This window comes from Mytilus trossulus, chromosome 8 (assembly GCF_036588685.1).
Source record: "Mytilus trossulus isolate FHL-02 chromosome 8, PNRI_Mtr1.1.1.hap1, whole genome shotgun sequence".
Lineage (NCBI taxonomy): Eukaryota > Metazoa > Mollusca > Bivalvia > Mytilida > Mytilidae > Mytilus > Mytilus trossulus.
The window spans coordinates 11,023,786-11,036,318 of record NC_086380.1 but is presented as its reverse complement, the minus strand read 5'-3'; the positions used below and the strand labels follow the sequence as shown (position 1 = coordinate 11,036,318).

Genomic DNA, 12,533 nt, shown 5'->3' with positions numbered 1-12,533 from the left:
CGTTCCGTCATGGATTTATTTTAAGATATCACTATTACCATTTAAAAACAAAAATGTCAAAGCACCACAACGGATTCATAAAAATATCTAAATACATCAGACGTATATACTAAATTTAGTCCTGGTATCTATGATGAGTTTATTCACATGGAAATTCATATTGAATGTCCATAGTCGAAGTGAAGAGGGAGGCAGAGATTTTATAAGTTGTTACTACATAATTAAACTCAAGGTTATAAAATGTTTTAAAAACTATGTTATGTTTGTGAGCATACCTATGCCAACTTTTCAAAACTCCCATTATGTGAGGGTTTTGTGTGCAAAATGATTCTTACAATCCTACAAAACCTTTAAGGGGCCTTCAAATATTATGTTATGTTATGTTATGTTATGTTATGTTATGTTATGTTATGTTATGTTATGTTATGTTATGTTATGTTATGTTATGTTATGTTATGTTATGTTATGTTATGTTATGTTATGTTATGTTATGTTATGGTTTTTTTTGCTTCTCCATACTTATAACCAATACCCTATCTGAGGTATCTCCATACTTATAAACAATACTCTATCTGAGGTAAGATTGATTGTTTTAAAATGTGGACCATGTTGCTCATTTAAAATTTCCATTTGGGAGCCTCCCGATGGCGGAAATCACCCACAATTCGTGACAGTGGGCAGGTATGCAATCAGCAAAACTATGTATGCATTTTAACCGACATATCAGACAATTCAAAATTCATATAAATACAACACATAATTCATATGCAATTAATTTCAACGCACACAAATGAAGCACACAAAGCAGAATATAAGCATAAGCTAGGTATTAGTGCTAAAAGCATATAAGTGTAAACTAGGCATAAAAGCTCGCAAAAATGCATGGCATTAAATATTTAAAAAGAGGGAGGTATGATCTAGATGGTAAATAAATTTGCATAATATATTAACTAAAAGTCTGCACAAACTGTGCACTTACAGTCATTTCCATTCCATGACTTTAAAATATTTTTGAACTGAGTGAAATTAGCATTTTTTCTAAAATCATCAGGTAGATCATGCCATAAAACAGCAGCTGTCTATTTAAAAGAGTTCTTACCATAGATTGATGTTCGGACCCTAGGTATGTCTACAATATAAAAATATCTAAAATTATATTAACAATCTTTCAATACAACTAAATCATGTAAGCATGGTGGTGACTGACGATTTATATAAAATTTTAAAACGCTCAATAGCCATGTTGCGCATACGTCTTATTTTCAGTGATTGAACCTTTGCTCGTAAAAGTCTGCATATATAAACGAAGAGCCCTTTCCTGAATTTTTTTCAATATGGTGGTGTTACTTTTGTTGCAGAAATGCCATGCCAAAGGACCAAAATTAAAATTAGATAAAATAAATGTGGGGAAATGGTTAATTTATTCAATTTAGTAAGGTAAAAACATTCAGTTGTTGGGATGCTTTGCGACAAATATTTTAAATGTGGTGATTAAAATTAAGTTGATAGTCAAATATTAATACCTAAAATTTTGACAATCTCACCACAGGATATTTTTGCTGACTGTATATTAAAAACAGGCTTTTTTTGGAAACGTTGTTTTTCCCAACTGCAATGGATTGTAATTTATCAGGATTTGCCTGCATACAATTAAATCTAAACCAGTCAATTAAAACAGCACTTTCTCTTTCAAGTGTACATGTGTTACGTTCGTTTATGTGTTACATATTTGTTTTTGTTCATTTTTTTTTTACATAATAAAGGCCTTTAGTTTTCTCGTTTGAATTGTTTTACATTGTCTTATCGGGGCCTTTTATAGCTGACTATACGGTATGGGAATTGCTCATTGTTGAAGGCCGTACCATAACCTATAGTTGTTAATGTTTGTGTCATTTTGGTCTTTTGTGGATAGTTGTCTCATTGGCAATCATACCACATCTTCTTTTTTATATAATAAATTTTCAAAATTGTTATCAGCATATGAAAGAGTATATTATCATCGGCATAAGTATTATATACAAGGTACCATGTTAAAAAAATAGAATGTCATTTATAAAAATATTAAATAATAGGGGCCCCAGGATTGAGCCTTGGGGTACCCCTCTTTGGATGTCAGCCCAACTACTGAGTACTCCCTGAAGTTTGATATGTTGCCTACGATTGGTAAGATAATTTTAATGCAGTTTCACTGATTTAGAAGAAAGACCGTAGGCAGATAATTTACTTAAAAGAATAGCATGTGGTAAACAGTCAAAAGCTTTCGGAAGATCCATTAGAATAGCTGCCACATACATATTGTTATCCAAAGCTGTTTTCCAATCTTGAAGTTATCTCAGCAAAGTTGTCTGATATCCATGACCTTTTCTGAATGCACATAAAAAAAGCACGAAATATATTTCAAAAAGTTAAGTCAACTGGTCAGACATTACCATATCATATACTTTTGAATTGTTGGTAAAATGCTCACAGTTCTATAGTTCTTTTTATCCAGTGGATCATTCTTTTTGTGTAATGGTACAATCTGATCTTCTATGCCCTTCCTTATTTTCATATGTTCTCTATTCAAAACAGCTACCGTAATAAAAAAAAATGAATGAACGTGAAACAGGGAAATACTTATTTGCTCTTAACAGGTAGTGTGGTTAATTTTTGCCAATTAAAGCTAAGAAACATTGATGATGAATTATTCACTTGCAAGTTGAATACGAGTTCATATAAACTGAAATGTCCCCCCTTACCTAGAGATGGATAAAACCTAAAATGTGCGTGTTTGGTAAGGAATATCAACATTGAAAGTGAAACAAATGTCAATCATACCCCAAAATGAAAAAATCACGTCATTGGTTAAATTTCCATTGTTTATGACATTTTTAACCAATCAGGACGTTTTGGTGTACTCTTTTGAGTATATAACCCAGCCGATGCATTAGATTCTGAAACAGCGAATTGCACATTCGATTTCGATTTCTATCTACGTTTATTTCATATCGCTTATATGACCATCAGAGGTCTTCGGAAGTCAAGTCGATAGTTAATTAAATGGTGTCAAAACTACAAGGAACAAAGCTTCATTATTATCGAGTCCATGCTCTGTAAACTGTTCATTTCATAGTTTTGTATAATTTGAATAAATGTTTTACATGAGAATAAAGTCAAATCGAGATACATGAATTTGACAGCTGGTGTCCCTTTTATATTTGTTGTTTTCAAATAGAAATTATTGTACATTTCTGCCTGTTACACATATACTTGTTTTTTTGTTATCTTGGAAAATTATTTTTAATTCTACTCAAGAATTTTCTTTTTAGAACGTAAAATTATCCGTTGTTGGTTTGGTTTTTATTTTGAAGCAACTGTTTCCGGAAGCAGACGAATTTCTCGGTCGTAAGGACTCGTAAGTGTGTAGCTTTTGTGCTATTTTGACTTTTCCACAAATGTTCTGCAACAAGAAACAAGAACACAAGGGCTCGATAACTTATAGCTGAATTTTTTCTCAATATATTTCTATTTAAATCGAATAGTCTGTTCGAGAAACCTGCCAGTGCCAGTGGCAGTTTGCACCACAGAGCTTCAGTTTTAGCGATGTTAATCAGTTAATGACCAGCCCCTTTTGTGACCAGAAAAAAACCCTCCTAAAAATCATAATTACAAAACTATGAGAGCAGAAAAAAATACTAAAGTAAAGATATAATTATATCATTCTGTATATCAAATGAAAACGTTGTTCACAGCCAAGCCCACATCTTCGCTAGCCAAGGGTTACGATCCACTCCCGCTCTCTTCACCCTTGGCGGATTGAGATAATATTTCGGAGACACAAGGTACGGATTTTTATTGGTTGCAGTAGATACTCGCTGCATCCAATCAAAAAGCGCCTATAACCTGATCACGTGTAAATGTTGAAAGTGTTTGTAAACAATTGCCACGTGTTTATTGTGCAACAAGTCTTTACATCACTAAACATAGGACTATATTTAGTGACAAATTGAATGTTTTTAATCAACTAATAGAAGTTTCTGTGTATGTTTCATGCACAAATGCATGAATATTGACATATATTTTCGTTTCCAGCTTTACCAAGTGGTTAGAATCTAGACGCTACCGTGTTTTTATCTCCAAACTGAAGAGTTAAAGTGCTACCATTGGTCAAGAATAATTTATTCGGAATGGGCACGACTTTAAACTTCCGATAGATGGCGCAACATTGATATCACAAATGTTGGCTCAATCTGCCAAGGGTGAAGAGAGCGGGAGTGGATCGTAACCCTTGGCTAGCGAAGATGCCAAGCCCAAGGCCAAAACAAATTATATGTCTGTTTACGATTGCCCGACAGACCCTAATTTGAGCGACAACCCTAAGCCATTTTATTTCCATCATAAAGTAAAAAATTAATAGAACTTGTGTCAAAAGCTAAGTAAGGGTTGCCGATAAATTTAATCCATTGTCTGATACATCCCAATGTTCATGATGTTCACAATCATGAATATGACAGCTTTTTTAAGGAAACTCGCAACTTGTGTAATGAAATAAAAACTTCGCCACCATGTTTTTCAAACCAATTACTAAGGGAAATAATCCAATCATTAAAACTATGGGTGAACTTGGCCCATGGACAACACAGACCACAGCACAATAAAAGAAATGGAAAAATATAATAAAATGGAAATACCGACCTACATACCCTAATTATTTTTTTTGGCCCAACATATATTTGAATGTTTTGCTGTGCACATCTCGACAACAAATATAGAAAAATGTAAATATTAAACAAATAATCATTGCTGGCATTAGAAATGGTTATAAGTTTTTCTTATTTCATGATTAAAGATATATTTGCATCAAAGCTGAATAATGTTGGAAATTTGGATGGAAGGAATAATGTTTTTTTTTGCCCACCAGATTTTAACAAGTCTATCATCACTAAACTGAAGAACACTTCGATTCAATAATGTCTAATGATAAATTATTCATTTGAAATAAAAAAAAAGTTTTCCAAAACCTTTTTCTGCCTCATAAATATGAACAACATTTTTTTGGTTTTAAATATCCTCATAAGTTAAGATAAGATAAGATAAGATAACGTTATTAGCACTATAACACATTGACAATAAATGGTTATGCAACAAATTAATGACAAACTACAATAACACATATACAATGAAGGAGTGACAGTTGATAATTATGAGAGAAATATATATAAAAACAAAAGAGAAGCATATACATGAGAAATTAAAACAAAATCCTCTATAAAGTCAAGCATTTCATCTGAAGTATTTCTGTTCATTGTTACTGCAGAAATCCTGTAAACTCAACATTAGATAAACATTTAATTGACGAATTACTAATTGTGAGCCAAAGGGAGACAATCAAAAGCCAATCCATTACAAATCACTCCAGTGGAGTGCACCCTTGAAGGTGTGCTTGAATATTTCTATATTTTAACTAGTTTAACCAAAACTTACATACAAAAACTTGTTTTTAGAAAATCATTGCAAGAACTGCATATTAACATGATTAAGTACAGAATTGTCAAACATAAAAATGTAAGGGTAATTATGGGGATTTTTTTTTTGTAAAATTCTCATATATTAGCATTGAAGTAATGGTGTCACGGAATAGAAGTTCCAACATAATATAAGTTCCAAATGGAAAAAATATTCTGGAATATTACTTGCAATAAATATTACAGTAGATGTTCCTCACGGAATAAATAGTATAGAATATTTGTTCCATCGGGTACAGGTACATGTATAATGACATTGTTTATAATAAAGTTTCCACTGGAACTTCTGTTTGGTGGAACTTATATATGTTGACAACATATAAGGGTGCATTATCCTTAAGGCCATACTTTTAGTCTTTATGAACTATACATGATTTGGTTAAATCATTCATATTAACATGTTTTAATTATTGTGTTTTACTTTATTTTTTAGAGCTATGGAAGAAGAAGACAATAATATTGACAAAGAGGAACAGATTAATGACAGATTTAATTTAAGTAGAAAGATATTTGTTGGAAACATAAGTTACAGGGTTAGTTATATCTATTTATAAATGTGTATCACTGACACTAGATATTGAAGGAAAAAATATGTTCTTTAGTAAGAATTATTTTTTAGAATCTAGCTGATTGATCATCAGTATTTTGTAGGTCTAGTATGAGCTTGTTTCTGCATCTATTCCTGCCTGGGTATGTTTGATAATCATCCCCTGTGAATGTTACTCCTCTGGAACTATTTGACAGAAATCTCTAATATTTGGTACATGATTATAATGTCCTGGCATTTCTATTCCACCATTTCCATGGGAGTTGTGGGGGCTTCCACAATTTTTTGAACTACATACTTTATATTACAACAATGACCCTTGTGAAAAAATTTCTCTGAAACTGTTTGACAGAAAAAAATCATACTTTAAGTAGCAGTATATTGTATCCTCCTTTAGATTCTGCCATTTGTATGGGAGTTATAGGACTTTTGAACTTTAATAAACTTTTACATCGACCTATACTGGTTTACTTTTTTTTAAATTGTTATTTGGATGGAGAGTTGTCTTATTGGCACTCACACCACATCTTCCTATATCTATTTTATACTGCAATCATCGTTATTTGCAATCCCATGGTGTTGAACATAATGATGATTATACAAGCATTATGATTAAATGGGACTTTGATCAAAATTTACTTATTTACTTGCAGTGAGGTCCTCTATGATGACTTGAATCACATTTCTCTATCTTTTGTTAAACAGTGTTATTTTCTTTTCTTTATCATTATTTATTTATATATAATGAAATGTACACAAATAATGATACTTGTCTTAGACTAGAATAAAACATAGATACAAGGGTTGGCAAAACAATAGCATTTATAGTCTTATCACACCTCCTGCTTTATATTATATTTCTATGTGATAATGTCATAAACTGTCAAGATCCATGATTCAACATTGACAATACCTAGGATAAAAGATATAAAACAATTATATCTGTTTTATTAAACTTGTTAAACTTGTTAGCCTTTCTGGAGAGAATGATATTTAAACCATATTAGTATACTTCCATTGATGGCCTTTGGCTGTTGTCTGCTCTATGGTCGGGTTGTTGTTGCTTTGACCCATTCCCCATTCCTTTCTCAATTTTATTCCTTCTTTAAACACCACAAAAAATAGTTTAATTTTCTATATACATGTACATGTATATCTGTTACAGGTGACACAAAAGAGATTGACAAAGTTTTTCTCCAAGTTTGGTACCGTGGATTACTGTTACATGGTAAAAGACCATATACATAAACGACCTAAAGGGTAAGCCATGAAAGGCAGTGTTTACTGAAGTATTGGAGAATATTGCATTGTAGTGTATATATATTTCAGTTATACTTCCCTTTATACTATCATCCAAAATGCATGTCACATTGTATCTTAAGTCTTTGAGAATGAAACTGAACATTTGGTCTAGTAAACCTTTGTTCTTAACTGGTTTGTTTGATTGTTTTTACCAGACAAATATACTTGATTTGTACAAAATTAAAAAATTTACTAGTCATTTGGTCTTGTAATACATATTTCACTTAATTTGACTAAACTGATATTAACTTGTCTTTGTCCAATATCTGGCGACCTTGGGAATGGCTTACATGTATGTTCATATCTACATGATCACAATAACCTTCAGTATTTTAAACAAAATATGTTATTTCTGTGCTTTACTTACTGCATAGGGTGATATTAGAAGTGATATTAATGCAAGAATTTATATATTTATCACTATTTTCTTGAATATTGAAGTTTCTGTATGATAATTATTCTTCTCCATTAACTGAGTAGAGTGAGAATGAAGTGTCTCATATGAGTAAAGAGACAACACAATGACACTCTAAGCCAACACCATTGACTTTGCCAAATAACAAGGCAATAAACAGATGATCTATGATCTTTCAACTCCTAGTTTATCAATTACATCTCATCTGAAGGCTATCACCCTTCTTCTTGTTCTATGAAATTCAATCCAAGAAAATCCAACTAGTTTTCAAAACATTAAATACTTTCTAAAATTAGTGTTCCATTTATATAGTGTTGTAAGGAAAAAACATGAGTAAAGAATCACATTCGTAATGATGCTGTCTTTAGTTCATTAAGAATGTTCTGTTACTTTTTTTTAATTACAGAATAGCATTTGTAACATTTAGTTCTACAAAAGATCTTACAGTTGCATTGAATGCAACAGAAGAACAGTTAACTTTGGATGGAAGGTAATTTACAGAGATAATATTCTTTTTAGGATTTTGCAAGAAGGAAATCTTTAAAAATTCCATCTGGCCTTACATTTTAACATAAATTTAAACTTCACAAGAAATTGTAATAAATCAGTATAATAAAACTTGATAGAATTTACCAGATGCCAAAATTCAATTCCCTGTTGAACTGGCAAGCAAGCTGGTATTCAAGGGATCTGAATTATTTTGCAGCACTACTATAGAATAAATGTTAAATTTCATTTTTTTTTTATACCAGATCTTTTAGTAATTCTTTCTTGTTATACTATTCTACGATGGAGTGAAATTTTTTTTTAGTGAAGGAGGCATTATGTTTTACCCTTTTCAGTCTGTATGTCTGTACGTCCCTAAGATGGTTTCCGTCCTCTAACTTTAGTTTGCCTCCACCAAATGCTATGAAATTTATATATAATGCTTATAACCACAAAACAAAGATCAAATTTTGGCTGTGTCCCTTTAACTTTTCTATAGTTATGGTGTTGCTTATGCCCATTCACAAATGGAAAAAAATCTTGTATTTTTTCGTTTCCATTCTCTGGCTTTAAATTGCCTCAACCAAATGCTATGGAACTATACACAATGCTTATTGCCATAAAATACAGATCAAGTTTAAATTTTTGTGGTGTCACTTCAACTGTTCTAGAGTTATGCTCCTTCACAAATAGAACAATTGCTAAATTTTTTGTTTCTGTTCTCTAACTTAAGTTTGCCTCTACTAAATCTTATATAATATAAACACAATACTTATTACAGCAAAACTCAGATCAAGTACAAATTTAAGTAGGGTAAAATTTAATGATCTTCAGTTATTTCTCTTAATAACTTTATATGATATGCAAGCAGGGGCATCATCTGTGTCCCACATTATCCTCTTTTATTATTTAGTAATTATTTAAGTCATAAATGTACATGCATGTATGTGTTTAGAGTCAGATATATTATATATTTTCAGGTTAATGAGAGTTTTATGTGCTGAAGAGTCGAGTAGAGTAAAACACAAGGAAGGAACAGTCTGGGATAGTCCATCTCTAGTAAGTTGCTGATTTTTTTTAAGTCAATTCGTCCAAAGCATTAAGTGAGCTTTTTTCACCAGTCTTTGTTATTTTGTCAACTTATATTAAAATCTTCTCTTCTGAAACTGCTTTTTCAATTGAAACCAAACTTGGTCACAATCATCATAATGGTTTAAATATATAAATATGTGTGATGATTGCCAACTAATAAGGCTACCGATGGTTAGTCAGAGTCGTTGAATTACTACTCCATTCTGTATGTGTATCTTAAAAAAAAACTTTCCAACATTGTTGAATTTAAATTTGAGAATGGTAATGGGAAATGTGTCAAAAAGACAAAAAACCAACAAAGAGCAGAAAACAGCCAAAGACCTCATAATAGTTCTTGATTAAATTATCTTTTTGTTTTTATACAACTCCAAAAATTATATAAAAGTTTTGGCTTAAATCGGTATCATGAAGTCATTGTCAGCCTCGTCATTTCGTGATAATAACTTTAGTATGAGTAAATACAAATCAATAAAATTTCAACACAATGTTTATAACCACAAAAGGAACATGAGGAAGTTTGGGACTGATTTTGGGGGTTATGGTTCCAAAGGTTTAGAAATAAGGGGCCAAAAGAGGGGCTCAAATAAGCATTTTTGTAGTGTTTAGTCAATAACTTGTGTTTAAGTGTATAAAACTCTCTGAAATTATACCACATGTTTCCATACTACAAAGAGATTGCTATGGGGGTAATGGCTCAAATCATGTAGCAATTAGGGTTAAAAAAAGGGGGGAAAACATGGGTTTTGTTGGTTAAAGGACAAGTAAGACAATTTAAAAGCAGTGTAGGGAAGGTAATCCAATTCCATTTAAAGAATACGGTTTTATAAATGTTTGATTACCTCGCTTACACTGCTTGAAAATTATGCATTAAGAAATGATTAAAAAATATTGGAAAGGGGGATGAGGGTACAATTTTTCTCATTTCAGATTTCAGAAATTAAATTAAAAATTTCTTCAAATATTTTTTTTGGAGGGGATTAATATTCAACAGCATAGTGTATTGCTAAAAAAAAAAAAACATTTTGAAGTTCATTAGACCACATTCATTCTGTGTCAACTATTTAATCACAATCCAAATTCAGAGCTGTATTAAATTGAATGTTGAGTCCATAATTGCCCCAACTGTTCAGGGATAACCTCTGTGGTTGTATGAAGCTGCACCCTGCGGAGCATCTGGTTCAGTTTACAGCCAAAAAAGTGTTGTCAAAAAAACAAGGACTGATAAAAATCCATCTGTTTTATTTTTCAGACAGACAATGTTGAAAAATTGGTCATAGGTGATGATTTTGCAGATCACAACGATAAAGAAACTTCAGTATGTCTCTCTGAATGTCATATAAATAAACTTTGTGATGATACTCTTATATTGATCATGTCTATGTTACCATGGAGACAAAGAATGTGTTTAGAAAGAGTATGTAAAAAATGGCTGATTTTAGCACAGAGGTCCTGGCATAAACAAGGCTCCATACATTTTCAGTCTATGTTCAAAAGATTTGATGGTAAGCATAATTATAATGTTATGATGAAACATTATATTTAGACAAAACCATGAAATTTTAACCCTACGAAAATTAATGTTTCTACAGTAAATAGACAAAAACACAAGAACAAACAAGGCAACTATGAAATATACTATGAAAGTAAGATGTGATTTGTTTATAGGTTTAACAGATATAAGATTATGTTCATTAGAAATAAAAATGTCTATTTTTAGGTTTAACAGATACCAAATTGTGTTCAGTCTTAGTAAGATGTGGAGTTTATTTAAGAACACTGGATATGTCAGCATCACCTAGACTTCTCACAGACATGTCCATGGATGTTATAGGTGAGTATGATTCAACTTATAAAATTGCTAATCTTGTCCTGGGAACTCTGTGTTAAAAGGCAGCAAATATTCCAATAGAGCTTAAGAAGTGCTTCCTTAGCTCAAGCTTTTACGGTTGACTAAGTACCTACCACATTTACTAAGGGAAGCAATCCCGTCACACTTCCCCACCTTCAGAGTCGTCATACAATTATGACTCTCACACAGTCACATACCCTAGGTAGAATTCCTCTCTATCCACCCTGGTTTTTTAGTTAGCTGCAAATATAACCAGAAAGCATGATTCATCTTTCAAAATTTATTGTCTCCAAAATAACTCAAACCCTGGACCTCTGTGTTATAAGGCAGTGAATATAGGGACTGAGATAAAGATGACTTTCTTAGCGTCAACAGCTTATGGCTAACTAATGATCTACCACATTTATTAAGGGAAGCAATCATGTCACACATTATTCATACAACATGTTTTTGTGCCTACTATGCAAACAAAGTTGTTAATTCAAAACTTGTATTCATGTATTATATATTATTGCTGTTACTGTAATTTGAGTCAATAATTAGAGATATATGATAAGTCTATGGCTATGGTTTTACATAAACCTTCAATACTTTTTGATATTAGTAATATCAAAAAATATTAGAACTTGGCTAAGAATTTCATTGAAATCGCATTAATGCCTTCAAATGATATATGTCAACACTTTAAAGAGAGCTAAACTAGGAATAGAAGAAAATAATATGCCAAATGTTGATGGGAAAATTTAAAACAGCTGTAAGGTTTAACATAATTTGTTTTCAAACTGTATAAAAGTGACATCTGGAAAGAAGGCTCGTGTATGTAACAATGTTTTAGATTTTAACGAGAGAAATTTATGTTTTACTGAAAAATTATTACACCAGGGTTTTCGATATCACAAACTAGTCAAAAAATTTACTAAATTTTATCATCGGTATAAAGACATCATTCGTAAATATAGCTCAACATGCAGACTTCTTATACGTTCAGGTATTTCACATCCAATTTTTTATGGAAATATTCCTTATAAAGCACAAAGGTGTCAGTATTCACCTCAGACACTTACAAAACCTTAGAATAGACTTATTAAGAAGGGATATAATTACGATACTGTTGTCAAGTCATTCAGTAAAAGATTGCATATTTTGGTGTTTATATTGAGTCACTGATAAGGTCTTTGCGGTGGAACTAAACACATTTATTCTAAAAACAGTTGTTGGCATGACACGGGTTATGTTCTTCTCATATATGTTATGATGGTATGATACTAAACCCCTAATAGGAAGGATTGTGCCTGATGTTCATATGATGAAATCATAATCTTTCAGTCAGTTTAATTG

General features: G+C 31.6%; 1 protein-coding gene across 1 annotated transcript in view; it reads left to right on the top strand.

Annotated features, from left to right (window-relative positions):
- The first annotated feature begins 5,371 nt into the window (after positions 1–5,371).
- Positions 5,372–12,533, top strand: part of LOC134727330 (F-box/LRR-repeat protein 2-like) — a 36,668-nt gene continuing 29,506 nt past the window's right edge. The window contains exons 1-7 of the mRNA XM_063591709.1: positions 5,372–5,416; positions 5,938–6,037; positions 7,217–7,311; positions 8,175–8,258; positions 9,235–9,313; positions 10,596–10,848; positions 11,064–11,177. Coding sequence (XP_063447779.1) covers positions 5,942–6,037; positions 7,217–7,311; positions 8,175–8,258; positions 9,235–9,313; positions 10,596–10,848; positions 11,064–11,177 — 721 coding nt within the window. The 5' untranslated portion in view covers positions 5,372–5,416; positions 5,938–5,941. The remainder of the gene's footprint in view (positions 5,417–5,937; positions 6,038–7,216; positions 7,312–8,174; positions 8,259–9,234; positions 9,314–10,595; positions 10,849–11,063; positions 11,178–12,533) is intronic.